The 18,967-nt window shown below is 42.1% G+C and overlaps 1 protein-coding gene across 3 annotated transcripts in view; it reads right to left on the bottom strand.

Annotated features, from left to right (window-relative positions):
* The window catches only part of ASPDH (aspartate dehydrogenase domain containing), a 198,433-nt gene that overhangs the window by 36,633 nt on the left and 142,833 nt on the right, over positions 1-18,967 (bottom strand). Inside the window, exon 1 of one of the 3 annotated variants that reach the window (XM_073637241.1) lies at positions 11,989-12,248. The exons of the other annotated variants lie outside the window; for them this stretch is intronic. Within the exon in view, the coding sequence (XP_073493342.1) occupies positions 11,989-12,167 (179 nt within the window). The 5' untranslated portion in view covers positions 12,168-12,248. Of the gene's footprint in view, positions 1-11,988; positions 12,249-18,967 lie in introns of those variants that run through there. 3 annotated transcript variants of the gene reach the window in all.

Below are 18,967 nucleotides of genomic sequence, written 5' to 3'. Positions count from 1 at the left end.
ATGCATTTGTCTTGGTTGAAAGCAATGCAAAAGTGAAAAAATGCATCAAAAACGCTACGTGTGAACATAGTCCAAGGTGGAGGAGCATTTTTGTTTTTGGTTATTTATTTTGCTTTATATACAAGTCATTACCCTGGAAAGGATGTAACATATTTAACATATTTCCCAGGAAAATCCATTTTGTTTTTGTTTTTGTATGTTTTATTGTGAGTCCGTAAAAGTGGCATAATACACTGACAACGTTGTTGACAGCAGTGACCTAGGAGTCAGAAATGCTTCCAGGGGTCTTCCCCATGCTGTTCCCATGTCATATGAGCACTGTTCCCATCGATTTTAGGCCCTCTGCAGACCTCCAGGGAAAGCCACCTGAAAAATGCTCGAGTTTCCCATAGACTTACATTGGGCTCGTTACTCGGCCCGAGCTCCCGAGCATCCAAATTTGCTCGACCCGAGCAACGAGCACCCGAGCATTTAGTGCTCGCCCATCACTAATTATGATTCAAAATAGTGCTGACGACTGGGTTACCACTCTGTTAGATCCACGTTATAAGAGTAAATTTTGCCAGATGCTTCCCGCCCTGCAAAGGGTCCCGCGAATGCTGGAGTATCTAAACACGCTTTTACACAACCTTAAGACACAACCTTAAGCCAGCAGTGAGGCACACAGAGTTCATCGCAGCTCTACACTTCCAACCTCCGGCACGTCAATTCATCAACGCCAAAATATTAGCAGCAGCAGTTATGTAAGTGGCAGAATCAATTTCTGTGAGTCCTTTCACACATTTTTTAGATCAGCTCATGCACCTGCACAACAGAGTACAAGTCTGACACGTGGTGAACGACTAGAGAGGATGGTGCACTCCTGATTGAGTCTCCATCTACTGGGTTGACCATAGGGGAACAGGTGTCGTTCCTAATTCTACAATTTGTACTGTTCTGAAATTGATGCCACTTTGGTGGTTTCAGGCCCTAATTTTTGGAAATGTGGGGAATCCTGATTGGGTCTCCATCTATTGGGTTGGCTATAGTGGAAGCGGTGTCGGTCCCCATTAGTACCGTGGTATATAAAGCAGGCTATATTTCATCTTTTAATTTTTCGGTGCTGATATTGTTCTCCATACAGGGGTACACATTAGTAATGAGAGAGCACTAAATGTGTTCAACTGTGTGCTTAAGCGGTTTCTCAAAACCAACCCAGATCTGCCAGAGCTGCTTGTGAAAGTACAACGCGTGTGTGCCCATTTCAGAAAGTCAGCTACAGCTTCCACCACCCTGGCAGTGCTTCAGCAGCATATGCAGCTTCCAGCTCACCGATTGCTATGTGATGTCACCACATGTTGGAAATCAACGTTGCAGATGTTGGAAAGGATTTGTGAGCAGCAGAGGGCAGTTGTTTAGTACCAGCTTCAACACGCCCATTGGCATTCAGGTCAGCCTCCACACATAAGAACTGATAAGTGGGCATGGATGTCTGACATCTGTGCCGTCCTCCAAAACTTTGAGGACTCCACCAAGATGGTGAGCGGTGATGACGCCATAATTAGCATCAACATCCCGCTTCTCTGTCTACTGAAACGCTTGGTGCTCACAGTTAAAGAGGAGACATTGCAGGCGGAGCAAGGAACTATGCAGCCCAGCCTCATCTAATCTCAATGCGGATTGGGTGATAATGAGGAGGAGGAGGAGAACATGGACAGTCGTCCTCTTGGGGAGAACAGGGAAGTCTTGGCTGTCTTGGAAGTCTTGATACCCCTCTTTCAGTCTGTGGGTTGTATGAATTTCGCTTAATGACCTTCAGTGGCCTAAACCGTGGCTTTGCTTATGCATGTTATTTCTCAAAACGCATTGTAGATCAGGCCGTTGTCCATCTCTGTAGTGATTAAATTCAAGGCGTAAAGAAAAATGTTTGTCTGTGACTAAGCACCACCGAGAAGTGTGAGCTGATGATGGACGGGCTGCCATTGCTTATGCAACAAGTTGCATTACAAGACTTCCTGTGAGAAATGACAGCCAGAGTAGATATGGTTTCCCTCTATGCCAGTCCTTTCACTAAGCTAAAGAATAAAGCTGTGGTGAAATACAACTCTCACCGAGAAGCAGTGTCAGACTGATGAACATTGGGCCCATCAGGGGATTTTATTCTGAGGGACCACCTTTCTCCCCCACTAAAGTGCCCCATAGCAGCTGCATGGTTTGCCCTATGAACTCTCCCGAAGGAGAAGCCAGGGCCCACCGGAGGATTCTCCGGTTCTCTGGTGGGCCCGTCAAACCCTGCCGAGAAGCATCCCTGGCTAAGAAAAGTGTGTGGGAAGGTTCCCGGACACTCTATGGCTGTTTTTTTTACTGTGGACTGGCTCCATACCATCCCTGGCCACATTCACTTGCCCACATGTTTGTGGTTAGGCGGTCCTTCCCAGTAAGTGCACTGGGGAGGGCACGGGTAATGTTCTGGGACCCGCGCTTGTGGAAGGTGGGGAAGACACCGGGAAAAATAGTAGCAGCTGGGGACCGAGTATGGAGACCCGGCCATCGCCGGCATGAGGTTGTGAAAAGCTTCCACCTCCACGAGGTTAAAAGGCAGCATTTCAAGTGCAAGCAGCTGTTCTGAAATGTGGCAGTTTATTATTGATTTGGCTGGCTGCATACTTGCGCTTGCATTCCAAGTAACAGAAAACTAAGGAGATGGATGGCCTCATCATCATCACAACCTGCAAGGTTTGCGCTATGAACTCTCCTGATGGAGAAGCCAGGGCCCACTGGAGGATTCTCCGGTTCTCTGGTGGGCCAGTCCAACCCTGCCGAGAAGCATCCCTGGCTAAGAAAAGTGTGTCGGATGGTTCCTGAACACTCTATGGCTGCTTTTTTAATGCGGACTGGCTCTGTACCATCCCTGCCCTCATTCACTTGTCCATAAGATTTCAATCTATAAGATCCCTTCATTGGCTCCCAATTGCCCAACGTATCCAGTTCAAGCTACTAACACTGAAGTACAAAGCCATCAATAACCTTTCTTCTCCATACATCTCTGAACTAATCTCCCGATACATTCCCTTTCGTAATCTCCGGTCCTCTCAAGACCTCCTTCTTTCCACCCTTATTTGTTCCTCACCCAATCACCTCCAATACTTCTACCAAATATCCCCCATCCTCTGGAATTCTGTGCCTCAACACGTCCGATTAGCCACCACATTCGGATACTTCAGACAGAACCTGAAAACCCACCTCTTCAACAAGCTTGAATGTGTCTGCCGGACCGGCGTTCTGATCATGTGACCGGATTTGCGCTCACGTTCACACGTAGGCGGGGCTCCGGGTCTCGTGTTTTTATTGCCGATACAGCCTATAATCTTAATAAGCCAGACATTTAGATTTGTTAATACAAGAGAAATACAGTATTATATTTGGGTTGATTTGTAAATATATGTGTATTTATGTGCCTGGTCAATAAGAACAGACCAGTATTTGTATAACCCTGATTGTTGTCTCCTCTTTGATTCTGGAACAATGAATGTTTGCTGTCAGGCAAAATGTATTTTTGTCCTAGTTTTAAAAATGAGAGATGTCTTAAATCTCCAACCCCTGTCCATTTGTAAGAGTTCTACATAGAACTCACTCTTACCTCCCCCCTAACAAGGAATTTTTATTGCCGCCATAAAACGTCAGCGAGCATACTGGTATACCCTGGATTTTCCCTCCAAGATCCTATTGTCTAACTGTACAAGCTTTTAATGTCGATTTTAGTAACAAAACACAGGGACCACATTTTTGAGATGTTCACCTTTTTCCAATTGTGATGGTGTGGTTTTCGTGGCTGGGAGACCACCAGGAACCTGGGAAATGGATTCTGAGCTTCTGAGCGTCATAGAGATATCATATTTGATATCCATCTTCATGAATAGTGGTGACGGCAAACATGATGTCTCCATCTTGGATGTGGGACCCCCCATACCAAGATATGAAATCTGAAGGATTTTAATGTCTTGTGCAGCTGGGTGGGTTCACAAAACTGAGCCCCCATGTGAGGTAAACAACATGGGTGTCTCCTAATGTTTTGGCCCCTTACTAAAAACCAGAGCGGCCATTTTAAGTCATTCTTGCCTGGGACGTCAGACGCATGCACCCCTCGCTGCGTGGAAGAATCACATTTAATTTCCGGGGAGCCGTTCCCCCACAGAATCTGAGACCATCACCTCGTGGCGCAGGTTTTGCTATCACTTATCCCTTTTATTTTAATAAAATTATACCAGTATTTATGTGATATTGTGGTTTGAGGGTGGCTGGACGAAGGTATATATACGTTCCTGCAAGGAACTGGTGGTATATATACGTCCTGTCACATCACGTGCCACAATAGTCAAAATAAATTAGAGCAGCTGCGCCCGTGCTTATCCTCGGTCAATACCATGTTTGACCAGCAGGATAAGGGGGCGCCAGATGGCTGCAAGGTCTGACCAAGTGTGTTTTCGTGACAATTGGTGGCAAGTGGTGGGATCATAGGACATTAGTGATCGAGTTTGAGCAATCATTCCTCTCACTAAAAACTTGCATGGTTCTTACCTGGACCCTGCACAAAAGTTTTGAAGATCGAACTCAGTGTTTATTAGATCTGAGACAATACTGTATGTGTAGCAGTTACCCCTACCCTTCTTAGTTTTTTCTTTTCTATTTTTATTTTGGTGATCATGGTCGTAGTTGGGGAGTTCTGGTACAGCCAGCAGAAAAAGGACAGTCTTATTGGAATATGTATAACCAAAGGCATTGACCCCCTCGGCAAAAAATAAGAACAAATGGCTGCTGCACTGGCGCAACTGGAGACCGAGCAAGCCCTTCTCCATACCTCAGCAGGGCCAGGGGTCAGCCGAGATATGGACAGTACTGCTGCAGGGGTCCCACCTGTAGACGCACGCCGCGTCAGCGACCAGGGCAGCGTGGACCCCTATCTGCAGATGGCTCTACAGCAACTTCCTGCAGAGGATCATGAAGGACGGCTGAAAGTAATTCAGCAGCACCAGGAGGCTGCTGAGCGGAGAGCGGAGGCCCAAGCTCAGAGGGCCCATGAACTGCAGATGGCCCAACTCGGGATCCCAGCATCCACCTCACGGAACGGTGAGACCAACAATACGATCCTGTTTAAGCCCCGTCCAGAGCATTTTCCTGTGATGGAAAAGGACGGCGACCTCGACACTTTTCTCAGGGGTTTTGAAAAGACTTGCAGACAGTACCAGCTGCCTGAGGGCCAGTGGGCGCGATACTTAACTGCAAAGGCTGCGAGGCAAAGCTCTGGATGTGTTTGTGGCACTTCCTCAGAGCCTCGATGGGAACTATGATGCCATTAAGCAGGCCCTAATCCAGAGGTTCCAACTGACTCCTGAGGTGTACCGTAAAATATTCCGGAACCTCCAACGTGGACCGCACGACAGTTACAGCGATGTGGTGCATGGGCTCCGAACCAACTTTGAGCAGTGGATCCAAGGACTGTCAGCGACCACCTTTGAGCAGCTAAAGGATCTGATGGTGAAAGACCAGTTCCTGCATCTGTGTCCGACTGAGGTACGGCAGTTCGTGATGGATCGGGAGCCACCAGATGCCAATAAAGCAGCGCAGATCGCAGACACCTACGAGGCCAACCGGAGGCGGAGGTGCGGAAGCCGGTCGTCACCAGCTGGAAAGGGGGTAAGCCATCAACCACCATCCCTGCCCCTGCCAGCCGACCTTCCGGAGGCCTTTTTCCCCTTACCAATGCTCGGCCTGCATCTGACTGGTCATCTCAGTGCCACTTGCCCAGAGAAGCAGAGGAAGAACCCCCCATCCAAGGCCCCAGGGCCTAATGCATCAGTTCTTTTGGTGGGTAGGCCGGTTGGGAGGGCCTGTGAAAACTTGCAGTCTGTCAGGGTGGGGGACACTGTCACTGTAGGCCTCAAGGATACTGGGGCCGAACGAACCCTCATCCGACCCGAACTGGTGTCCGCTGAAGCGCTTATTCCGGGAAAGACCCTGACTGTCACCGGGATTGGGGGCGTCCGATGCCCCTTGCCCATGGCCCGGGTTTTTATTGATTGGGGTGTGGGGAGTGGGGTGAAGGAAGTGGGAGTATCTGAAAATCTACCTGCAAATGTTTTGTTGGGAACTGATTGGGGGAGGATGTTTGCTTATTATGCCCCGGATCCCCCTCCTCGATCTGATACGGTTGGTAAGATTAATGCTGATAATGGGAATGTCAATGCTTTAACTGCTGATAATGATGATGATGATGATGTATTGGAAGGTATAGGATAACTCAGCCATGTCACGCTGCGGGGTGATATTGCTGAGGATCCCCTAGCAGGAGCAATTGTCAGTGCTAAGGGTAATGGGGAGAGGCACAGGGACCATGAAGCAGGTGGTGCTGTGCCAGTGTCACAACAGAAGGTGACCTGGCTGATGGTAGCTGCCCCGTACGTAGCACTGCGCCTGAGGTAATGGGGGAGGATGGGGAAGTAGTACTCATAGCAGCACAGGCTGATGGGAAGGTGTTATTCCCCGGGGAGACAGCCTATATATCATCAGTGCTGAATTGCCAGACCCTCAGATTGACCCTTTGCTGTTTGACACCATCACAAAAAACATGATCCATGGTCCGTGTGGGAGTCTGAACAAAAATTCTCCCTTTATGATTGATGGCAGGTGTTCAAAGCATTACCCACGATCCCTGGTCCAAGAAACCCAAACAGGACAAGATGGATATCCAGTCTACCGAAGAAGAAAGCCATGGGATGGTGGTTTCATAGCAAAGCTCAAAATGCGTGTTGGATCATCACTCCAAGAGATAGAAATTGACAACAGGTGGGTAGTGCCTTACAACCCTTTGCTCTCAAAAATCTTCCAGGCCCACATAAATGTCGAATCTTGCCACTCTGTGAAATCAATCAAGTATATCTGCAAATATGACCACAAAGGAAGTGATCAAGCAGTTTTTGAACTCCAGAATAATGGACCTATTATTGATGAAGTGGAGGCATTCCAGATGAGCAGGTACATAAGCAGCAATGAAGTTGTTTGGAGAATACTAGGATTCTCCATTCATGAGCGCTACCCCCCAGTTGTGCATCTGAGTGTGCACTTGGAAAATGGACAGAGAATTTACTTTAACCCAGCAAACTTGCTGCAGCTCCTAACACCACCTAAGACCACCCTCTTGGCATTTTTTGAGCTGTGTCAACAAGACCCTTTTGCAAAAACAATTCTCTACTGTGATTTACCAAAGTACTACACTTGGAATGCCTCCAGAAAAACACTGGAACGGAGGAAACGGGGGCTTGATATTGAAGGCTATCCAGGGGTGAAAGCAACTGATACTCTTGGTCGCGTCTACACTGTTCATCCGTCAAATGCAGAGTGCTTCTACCTGCGCATGTTACTTCATGTTGTCAAAGGCCCTACATCATTTTCTGACCTGAAGACCGTCGGAGGCCATGTGTGGGAAACATTCAGGGAAGCTTGCCAAAGAAAAGGACTTTTGGAAAATGATGGACACTGGGACATGACCCTCAGTGAAGCAGCAGCCACACAAACCCCAAAGCGACTACGACACCTCTTTGCTATTATTCTAACAACCTGTAGCATTTCAAATCCTCTTGAGATTTGGACAAAGTACAAAACTGATCTCAGCGAGGACATCCTCATGCAGATTAGAAGGGAAAATCCTCAGCAACTCATCAACTTCACTGAGGAAATGTTCAATGAAACTTTAATGCTCCTTGAAGATCAGTGCATAGCAATGTCAGGAAAAGCCTTACAGTTGCTTGGGTTGCCTGCTCCAATAAGAAATCCTGAAGGCATCCAAATGTGTAGGGAGATTTTCCTAGAAATAAACTACAATATTGATGAACTGACAGCATTTGTGTCTCAGAACGAGCCAATATTGGTAGCAGATCAAAGGGACGCCTATAACGACATTTTAAGTTTCAGTGAAACCAACAAAGGTGGGATTGTCTTCCTTGATGCTCCAGGTGGAACAGGAAAGACATTTGTAATCAACTTGCTCCTGGCAAAATTTCGACAACAAAAAAAGATTGCACTTCCAGTGGCATCTTCTGGAATTGCAGCTACGCTTTTAAAAGGTGGCAGGACAGCACATTCGACATCCAAACTACCACTTAACCTGTCTCATAGTGACAGCTCCGTGTGTAATATTGCCAAGGGATCAGGACTGGCCAAATTGCTTCAAAAATGCAGTGCTATCATTTGGGATGAATGCACCATGTCACACAAAAGGGCTCTGGAAGCTGTGGACAGACTGCTGCAAGACCTGCGCAGCAACAAATATATCATGGGAGGAGTAGTTGCTGTTTTGGCAGGTGATTTCCGCCAAACACTACCTGTTATTCCAAGATCAACCCCTGCAGACGAACTGAATGCCTGTCTCAAAGCATCGTACCTTTGGAGAAAAATGTCACTGAGCACAAACATGAAGGTCTACATGACAGGCAATGTTTCTGCTGGACTGTTTTTGAGCCAGCTGTTGACTATCTGAGATGGCAAGGCACCAGTAAACTCAACCACTGGACAGATCACCTTCCCAAGCAGCTTTTGTTGCATTGTGACTTCCATTGAGGAGTTGAAAGCAAAGGTTTTCCCAAACATTCAAAAATTCTGTCTGGCTGTGTGAAAGGGCTATTCTAGCTCCCAAAAATGACAGTGTCAACAAGATCAATCTTCAGATTCTAAATCTCCTTCCAGGTGTGTGCACAACCTACAAGTCAGTGCATACAGTCATAGACCCTGCTCAAGCATTATTCTATCCAACTGAGTTCCTCAATTCCTTGGAGCCACAAGGACTTCTTCCTCCTCACAACCTTCTTTCTAAATCCTGGAGCACCTATTCTGCTATTGAGAAATTTGGATTCACCAAAGCTGTGTAATGGAACAAGACTCTTGATTAAGACCCTGTTTCCACATGTAATTGAGGCAACCATTTGGACAGGATCTGCCACAGAAGATGTTTTCATTCCATCAATTCCTCTCATTCCATCTGATTTGCCTTTAGATTTTAAACGCCTCCAGTTTCCTGTTCGACTGGAATTTGCTAAGTCCATCACCAAGGCTCAGGGACAGTCCTTGAAAGTAGCTGGAATCGATTTACCATCTCCATGCTTTTCTCATGGTCATTATGTGGCCTGTTCAAGAGTTGGAACAGACAAAAATCTGTTCGTGTTTGGACCTGAAGGAAGAACTAAGAATGGCTCTCGAATAAGCAGTAGATTACTTCACATTACTTGGCCAATGTAGTTACATCTGTGTGGAATATCTCTGCTGTTGAAATGTATGTTGTGAAATGCTTTTATTAGCTTGGTTTTTGCCTTTTAATAATTACATTTCTATCTTTTGTGGTTTTGTGGTTTTTGTGTGGAGAATACATTTTTGTTAACAGCATTTATTAACCCGGGTGAAGCCGGGTAGTACAGCTAGTATACAATAAAAATGCTCGCCCCTCGGGCGTAGAGCGGGCTCAATAGGTAGGCTCCTATATAGTTCCATCTAGTAAGTGAGTAGCGCCACCTTGTGGTCTCCTACTGTTTTTAATCTTTTATGTATTTTGTTTGTTTCATCTGTGAGGAATAAAGATTTTTTAGATTTTTATTTTGCTTCTTGAGTACATTTTTTCTATAGGATTTGATTCTATTCTGTGCTGATCTATTTACCCATCCATGTTGGTATTTGGGCACCTCTGTAATAGAATTATAGCTATATGGATGCTATGAGGTGCCCTAACCACTGACACAACCTCCCCCAATTATCTATCTATCATCTATCTATTATCCATCTATCTATCTATCTATCTATCTATCTATCTATCTATCTATCTATCATCTATCTATTATCCATCTATCTATTATCTATCTATCTATCTATCATCTATCTATTATCCATCTATCTATTATCCATCTATCTATTATCTATCTATCTATTATCTATCTATCTATCTATCTATCATCTATCTATTATCCATCTATCTATTATCTATCTATCTATCTATCTATCATCTATCTATTATCTATCATCTATCATCTATCTATCTATCTATCTATTATCTATCATCTATCTATCTATTATCTATCTATTATCTATCTATTATCTATCTATCTATCTATCATCTATCTATCATCTATCTATCATCTATCTATCTATTATCTATCTATCTATCTATTATCCATATATCTATTATTTATCTATCTATCTATCTATCTATTATCTATCTATCTATCTATTATCTATCTATTATCTATCATCTATCTATTATCTATCTATCTATCTATCTATTATCCATCTATCTATTATCTATCATCTATCTATCTATCTATCTATCTATTATCTATCTATCTATCTATCTATCTATTATCTATCTATTATCTATCTATCTATCTATCATCTATCTATTATCCATCTATCTATTATCTATCTATCTATCATCTATCTATCTATCATCTATCTATTATCCATCTATCTATTATCTATCTATCTATCATCTATCTATTATCTATCATCTATCTATTATCTATCTATCTATTATCTATCTATTATCTATCATCTATCTATCTATCTATTATCTATCTATCTATCATCTATCTATCTATTATCTATCTATCCATCTATCTATCATCTATCTATTATCTATCATCTATCTATCTATTATCTATCATCTATCTATCTATTATCTATCTATCCATCTATCTATCTATCTATCTATCTATATATCTATCTATCATCTATCTATCATCTATCTATCTATCTATCATCTATCTATTATCCATCTATCTATTATCTATCTATCATCTTTATATACAATTGTTTGATTTTTTTGTGTTAAATATCTACATTTAAGATACAGTATATAAAGGCTGTTAGCACCACCTCCCACTACAGGTAACATGTGCTTGAGTACACTCTTCTAGCTATGTTTAAATAAGTGCACCCCCTGATTGTTTCCATGTGATGTTACACCAGCAGGATATACAGTGAAGGAAATAAGTATTTGATCCCTTGCTGTTTTTGTAAGGTTGCCCACTGACAAAGACATAAACAGTCTATAATTTTAAGGGTAGGTTAATTTTAACATTGGGAGAATATCCCAAAAAATGAAGAAAATCACATTGTATAAATTAGATACATTTATTTGCATTTTTCAGTGAGAAATAAGTACTTGATCCCCTACAAACCATTATGAGTTCTGGCTCCTACAGACCAGTTAGACGCTTCTAATCAACTCGTTACCTGCATTAAAGACAGCTGTATTACATAGTCACCTGTATAAAAGACTCCTGTCCACAGGCTCAATTAATCAGTCAGACTCTAACCCCTACAACATGGGCAAGACCAAACCGCTTTCTAAGGATGTAAGGGAATAGACCTGCACAAAGCTGGAATGGGCTACAAAACCATAAGTAAGACGCTGGGTGAGAAGGAGACAACTGTTGGTGCAATAGTAAGAAAATGGAAGAAATACAAAATGACTGTCAATCGACATCGATCTGGGGCACCATGCAAAATCTCACCTCGTGGGGTATCCTTGATCATGAGGAAGGTGAGAGATCAGCCTAAAACTACACGGGGGAACTTGTTAATGACCTCAAGGCAGCTGGGACCACAGTCACCAAGAAAACCATTGGTAACACATTACGCCTTAAAGGTTTAAAATCCTGCAGTGCCCACAAGGTCCCCCTGCTCAAGAAGGCACATGTGCAGGCCCGTCTGAAGTCTGCCAATGAACACTTGGATGATTCTGTGAGTTATTGGGAGAAGGTGCTGTGGTCAGATGAGAAAAAAATTGAGCTCTTTGGCAGTAAATCAACTCGCCATGTTTGGAGGAAGTGAACTGCTGCCTATGACCCAAAGAACACCATCCCCACTGTCAAGCATGGAGGTGGAAACATTATGTTTTGGGGGTGTTTCTCTGCTAAGGTCACAGGACTACTTCACTGCATCAATGGAAGAATGGATGGAGCAACGTACCGTAAAATCCTGAGTGACAACCTCCTTCCCTCCGCCAGGACATTAAAAATGGGTCGTGGCTGGGTCTTCCAGCAAGACAATGACCCAAAACATACAGCCAAGGCAACAAAGGAGTGGCTCAAAAAGAAGCACAGTAAGGTTATGGAGTGGCCTAGCCAGTCTTCAGACCTTAATCCCATAGAAAGCTTTTGGAGGGAGTTGAAGCTCTGAGTTGCCAAGCAACAGCCTCAAAATCTGAATGATTTAGAGATGATCTGCAAAGAGGAGTGGACCAAAACTCCTCCTGACGTGTGTACAACCCTCATCATCAACTACAAACAACGTCTGACTGCTGTGCTGCCAACAAGGGTTTTACCACCAAGTATTAAGTGTCGTTTGCCAGAGGGATCAAATACTTATTTCTCACTGCAAAATGCAAATAAATTTATCTAATTTATACAATGTGATTTTCTTGATTTTTTTGGGATATTCTCTCAATGTTAAAATTAGCCTACCCTTCAAATTATAGACTGTTCATGTCTGTGTCAGTGGGCAAACTTACAAAAACAGCAAGGGATCAAATACTTATTTCCTTCACTGTAGATATAATAGACTTGGAGTTGTGCCCACGATGCAGATTTTAAGCAGAAATTTCCTGAGTGTTTTTTCCTCTCCCTGGCAGAAAAAATGCATGCCGATTTTACATGTGTTTTTTCAAGCGCTTTTCCATGCGATTTTAAGCATCACTTGGAAAAGTGTTTGACAAGTTGGTCACACAATATAAATCCATGCAACCGGCATGGATTTATATTGTTTGACCGAGATTTCTGTTTAAAATACTGGACCTATAGTAAAAAAAAAGAATTATAAAGTAAAAAATAAAAATATTCATAGTCACCTCTCCGGCGGCCCCTGCGGAAATAGTGCCGCGGAAACGCATTGAATCCGCATGGTGGGCACAGTCTTATACGGTTTTGACTTGAGTGATAACATAGTTCACTTCATGCAATCATTGTTGTACATACATCTCGGGGATTGTGGCGCCATCTTGTGGTTTCTCACTTTTTTAACTTTGTTTTTAATTTATAAATGTTTTTATATTGTTGTAAATCAATAAAAATGTGATTTCCGCTTTCCTGGAATATTTGGTTCTAGTGTAATATTATTCTGTATGAATGTAAACTTCTATCTGCACTGAACCTGATGCTCTGTCCATGCAGAGAATATAGTCTGACACTGTGTATATATTGCTGTATATAGGGTTAGTGTAGGATATGTGTGAGATGACAGATATAGGATTAGTGTAGGATATGTGTGAGATGACAGATAATGGGTTAGTGTAGGACATGTGTGAGATGACAGATATAGGGTTAGTGTAGGATATGTGTGAGATGACAGATATAGGATTAGTGTAGGATATGTGTGAGATGACAGATATAGGGTTAGTGTAGGATATGTGTGAGATGACAGATATAGGGTTAGTGTAGGATATGTATGAGGTGACAGATATAGGGTTAGTGTAGGACATGTGTGAGATGACAGATATAGGGTTAATGTAGGATATGTGTGAGATGACAGATATAGGGTTAGTGTAGGACATGTGTGAGATGACAGATATAGGGTTAGTGTAGGACATGTGTGAGATGACAGATATCAGGTTAGTGTAGGACATGTGTGAGATGACAGATATCAGGTTAGTGTAGGATATGTGTGAGATGACAGATATAGGATTAGTGTAGGATATGTGTGAGGTGACAGATATAGGGTTAGTGTAGGACATGTGTGAGATGACAGATATAGGGTTAGTGTAGGATATGTGTGAGATGACAGATATAGGATTAGTGTAGGATATGTGTGAGATGACAGATATAGGGTTAGTGTAGGATATGTGTGAGATGACAGATATAGGGTTAGTGTAGGATATGTGTGAGATGACAGATATAGGATTAGTGTAGGATATGTGTGAGATGACAGATATAGGGTTAGTGTAGGATATGTGTGAGATGACAGATATAGGATTAGTGTAGGATATGTGTGAGATGACAGATATAGGGTTAGTGAAGGATATGTATGAAGTGACAGATATAGGGTTAGTGTAGGACATGTGTGAGATGACAGATATAGGGTTAGTGTAGGATATGTGTGAGATGACAGATATAGGGTTAGTGTAGGACATGTGTGAGATGACAGATATAGGGTTAGTGTAGGACATGTGTGAGATGACAGATATAGGGTTAGTGTAGGACATGTGTGAGATGACAGATATCAGGTTAGTGTAGGATATGTGTGAGATGACAGATATAGGGTTAGTGTAGGATATGTGTGAGATGACAGATATAGGGTTAGTGTAGGACATGTGTGAGATGACAGATATAGGGTTAGTGTAGGACATGTGTGAGATGACAGATATAGGGTTAGTGTAGGACATGTGTGAGATGACAGATATCAGGTTAGTGTAGGATATGTGTGAGATGACAGATATAGGATTAGTGTAGGATATGTGTGAGGTGACAGATATAGGGTTAGTGTAGGACATGTGTGAGATGACAGATATAGGGTTAGTGTAGGATATGTGTGAGATGACAGATATAGGATTAGTGTAGGATATGCGTGAGGTGACAGATATAGGGTTAGTGTAGGACATGTGTGAGATGACAGATATAGGGTTAGTGTAGGATATGTGTGAGATGACAGATATAGGGTTAGTGTAGGACATGTGTGAGATGACAGATATAGGGTTAGTGTAGGACATGTGTGAGATGACAGATATAGGGTTAGTGTAGGACATGTGTGAGATGACAGATATCAGGTTAGTGTAGGATATGTGTGAGATGACAGATATAGGATTAGTGTAGGATGTGTGTGAGATGACAGATATAGGGTTAGTGTAGGATATGTGTGAGATGACAGATATAAGGTCAGTGTAGGATATGTGTGAGATGACAGATATAGGGTTAGTGTAGGATATGTGTGAGATGACAGATATAGGGTTAGTGTAGGACATGTGTGAGATGAGAGATATAGGGTTAGTGTAGGATATGTGTGAGATGACAGATATAGGGTTAGTGTAGGATGTGTGTGAGATGACAGATATAGGATTAGTGTAGGATATATGTGAGATGACAGAAATAAGGTTAGTGTAGAATATGTGTGAGATGACAGATATATGGTTGGTGTAGGATATGTGTGAGATGACAGATATAGGGTTAGTGTAGGATATGTGTGAGATGACAGATATAGGGTTAGTGTAGGATATGTATGAGATGACAGATATAGGGTTAGTGTAGGATATGTGTGAGATGACAGATATAGGGTTAGTGTAGGACATGTGTGAGATGACAGATATAGGATTAGTGTAGGATATGTGTGAGATGACAGATATAGGGTTAATGTAGGATATGTGTGAGATGACCGATATCAGGTTAGTGTAGGATATGTGTGAGATGACAGATATAGGATTAGTGTAGGATATGTGTGAGATGACAGATATAGGGTTAGTGTAGGATATGTGTGAGATGACAGATATAGGGTTAGTGTAGGATATGTGTGAGATGACAGGTATAGGGTTAGTGTAGGATATGCGTGAGATGACAGATAATGGGTTAGTGTAGGATATGTGTGAGATGACAGATATAGGATTAGTGTAGGATGTGTGTGAGATGACAGATATAGGATTAGTGTAGGATATGTGTGAGATGACAGATATAGGGTTAGTGCAGGATGTGTGTGAGATGACAGATATAGGATTAGTGTAGGATGTGTGTGAGATGACAGATATAGGGTTAGTGTAGGATATGTGTGAGATGACAGGTATAGGGTTAGTGTAGGATATGTGTGAGATGACAGATATAGGGTTAGTGTAGGATATGCGTGAGATGACAGATAATGGGTTAGTGTAGGATATGTGTGAGATGACAGATATAGGGTTAGTGTAGGATGTGTGTGAGATAACAGATATTGGGTTAGTGTAGGATATGTGTGAGATGACAGATATAGGGTTAGTGTAGGATATGTGTGAGATGACAGATATAGTGTTAGTGTAGGATATGTGTGAGATGACAGATATAGGGTTAGTGTAGGATGTGTGTGAGATGACAGATATAGGATTAGTGTAGGATGTGTGTGAGATGACAGATATAGGATTAGTGTAGGATATGTGTGAGATGACAGATATAGGGTTAGTGTAGGATGTGTGTGAGATGACAGATATAGGATTAGTGTAGGATGTGTGTGAGATGACAGATATAGGATTAGTGTAGGATGTGTGTGAGATGACACATATAGGATTAGTGTAGGATATGTGTGAGATGACAGATATAGGGTTAGTGTAGGATATGTGTGAGATGACAGATATAAGGTCAGTGTAGGATATGTGTGAGATGACAGATATAGGATTAGTGTAGTATATTTGTGAGATGACAGATATAGGGTTAGTGTAGGACATGTGTGAGATGATAGATATAGGATTAGTGTAGGATATGTCTGAGATGACAGATATAGGGTTAGTGTAGGATATGTGTGAGATGACAGATATATGGTCAGTGTAGGATATGTGTGAGATGACAGATATAGGTTTAGTGTAGGATATGTGTGAGATGACAGATATAGGGTTAGTGTAGGACATGTGTGAGATGATAGATATAGGGTTAGTGTAGGATATGTGTGAGATGACAGATATAGGGTTAGTGTAGGACATGTGTGAGATGACAGATATAGGGTTAGTGTAGGATATGTGTGAGATGACAGATATAAGGTTAGTGTAGGATATGTGTGAGATGACAGATATAGGGTTAGTGTAGGACATGTGTGAGATGACAGATATCAGGTTAGTGTAGGATATGTGTGAGATGACAGATATAGGGTTAGTGTAGGATATGTGTGAGATGACAGATATAAGGTTAGTGTAGGATATGTGTGAGATGACAGATATAGGGTTAGTGTAGGACATGTTTGAGATGACAGATATCAGGTTAGTGTAGGATATGTGTGAGATGGCAGATATAGGATTAGTGTAGGATATATGTGAGATGACAGATATAGGGTTAGTGTAGGACATGTGTGAGATGATAGATATAGGATTAGTGTAGGTTGTGTGTGAGATGACAGATATAGGATTAGTGTAGGATGTGTGTGAGATGACAGATATAGGATTAGTGTAGGATATGTCTGAGATGACAGATATAGGATTAGTGTAGGATATGTCTGAGATGACAGATATAGGGTTAGTGTAGGATATGTGTGAGATGACAGATATAAGGTCAGTGTAGGATATGTGTGAGATGACAGATATAGGATTAGTGTAGGATATGTGTGAGATGACAGATATAGGGTTAGTGTAGGACATGTGTGAGATGATAGATATAGGGTTAGTGTAGGATATGTGTGAGATGACAGATATAGGGTTAGTGTAGGACATGTGTGAGATGACAGATATAGGGTTAGTGTAGGATATGTGTGAGATGACAGATATAAGGTTAGTGTAGGATATGTGTGAGATGACAGATATAGGGTTAGTGTAGGACATGTGTGAGATGACAGATATCAGGTTAGTGTAGGATATGTGTGAGATGACAGATATAGGATTAGTGTAGGATATGTGTGAGATGACAGATATAGGGTTAGTGTAGGACATGTGTGAGATGACAGATATCAGGTTAGTGTAGGATATGTGTGAGATGACAGATATAGGATTAGTGTAGGATATGTGTGAGATGACAGATATAGGGTTAGTGTAGGATATGTGTGAGATGACAGGTATAGGTTTAGTGTAGGATATGTGTGAGATGATAGATATAGGGTTAGTGTAGGATATGTGTGAGATGACAGATATAGGGTTAGTGTAGGATATGTGTGAGATGACAGATATAGGGTTAGTGTAGGATATGTGTGAGATGACAGATATAAGGTTAGTGTAGGATATGTGTGAGATGACAGATATAGGGTTAGTGTAGGATATGTGTGAGATGACAGATATAGGGTTAGTGCAGGATATGTGTGAGATGACAGATATAAGGTTAGTGTAGGATATGTGTGAGATGACAGATATAGGGTTAGTGTAGGACATGTTTGAGATGACAGATATCAGGTTAGTGTAGGAAATGTGTGAGATGACAGATATAGGATTAGTGTAGGATATGTGTGAGATGACAGATATAGGGTTAGTGTAGGACATGTGTGAGATGATAGATATAGGATTAGTGTAGGATGTGTGTGAGATGACAGATATAGGATTAGTGTAGGATGTGTGTGAGATGACAGATATAGGATTAGTGTAGGATATGTCTGAGATGACAGATATAGGGTTAGTGTAGGATATGTGTGAGATGACAGATATAAGGTCAGTGTAGGATATGTGTGAGATGACAGATATAGGATTAGTGTAGGATATGTGTGAGATGACAGATATAGGGTTAGTGTAGGACATGTGTGAGATGATAGATATAGGGTTAGTGTAGGATATGTGTGAGATGACAGATATAGGGTTAGTGTAGGACATGTGTGAGATGACAGATATAGAGTTAGTGTAGGATATGTGTGAGATGACAGATATAAGGTTAGTGTAGGATATGTGTGAGATGACAGATATAGGGTTAGTGTAGGACATGTGTGAGATGACAGATATCAGGTTAGTGTAGGATATGTGTGAGATGACAGATATAGGGTTAGTGCAGGATATGTGTGAGATGACAGATGTAGGGTTAGTGTAGGATATGTGTGAGATGACAGATATAGGGTTAGTGTAGGATGTGTGTGAGATGACAGATATAGGAATAGTGTAGGATATGTGTGAGATGACAGATATAGTGTTAGTTTAGGATGTTTGTGAGATGACAGATATAGGATTAGTGTAGGATGTGTGTGAGATGACAGATATAGGGTTAGTTTAGGATGTGTGTGAGATGACAGATATAGGATTAGTGTAGGATATGTGTGAGATGACAGATATAGGGTTAGTGTAGGATGTGTGTGAGATGACACATATAGGATTAGTGTAGGATGT

The sequence above is a fragment of the Phyllobates terribilis genome, unplaced genomic scaffold (genome assembly GCF_046119375.1).
Source record: "Phyllobates terribilis strain yellow unplaced genomic scaffold, ASM4611937v1 Scaffold_6__1_contigs__length_29720123, whole genome shotgun sequence".
NCBI lineage: Eukaryota > Metazoa > Chordata > Amphibia > Anura > Dendrobatidae > Phyllobates > Phyllobates terribilis.
Note: the sequence above shows the minus strand (reverse complement) of the source record. Positions and strands in the feature narration are given on the sequence as shown.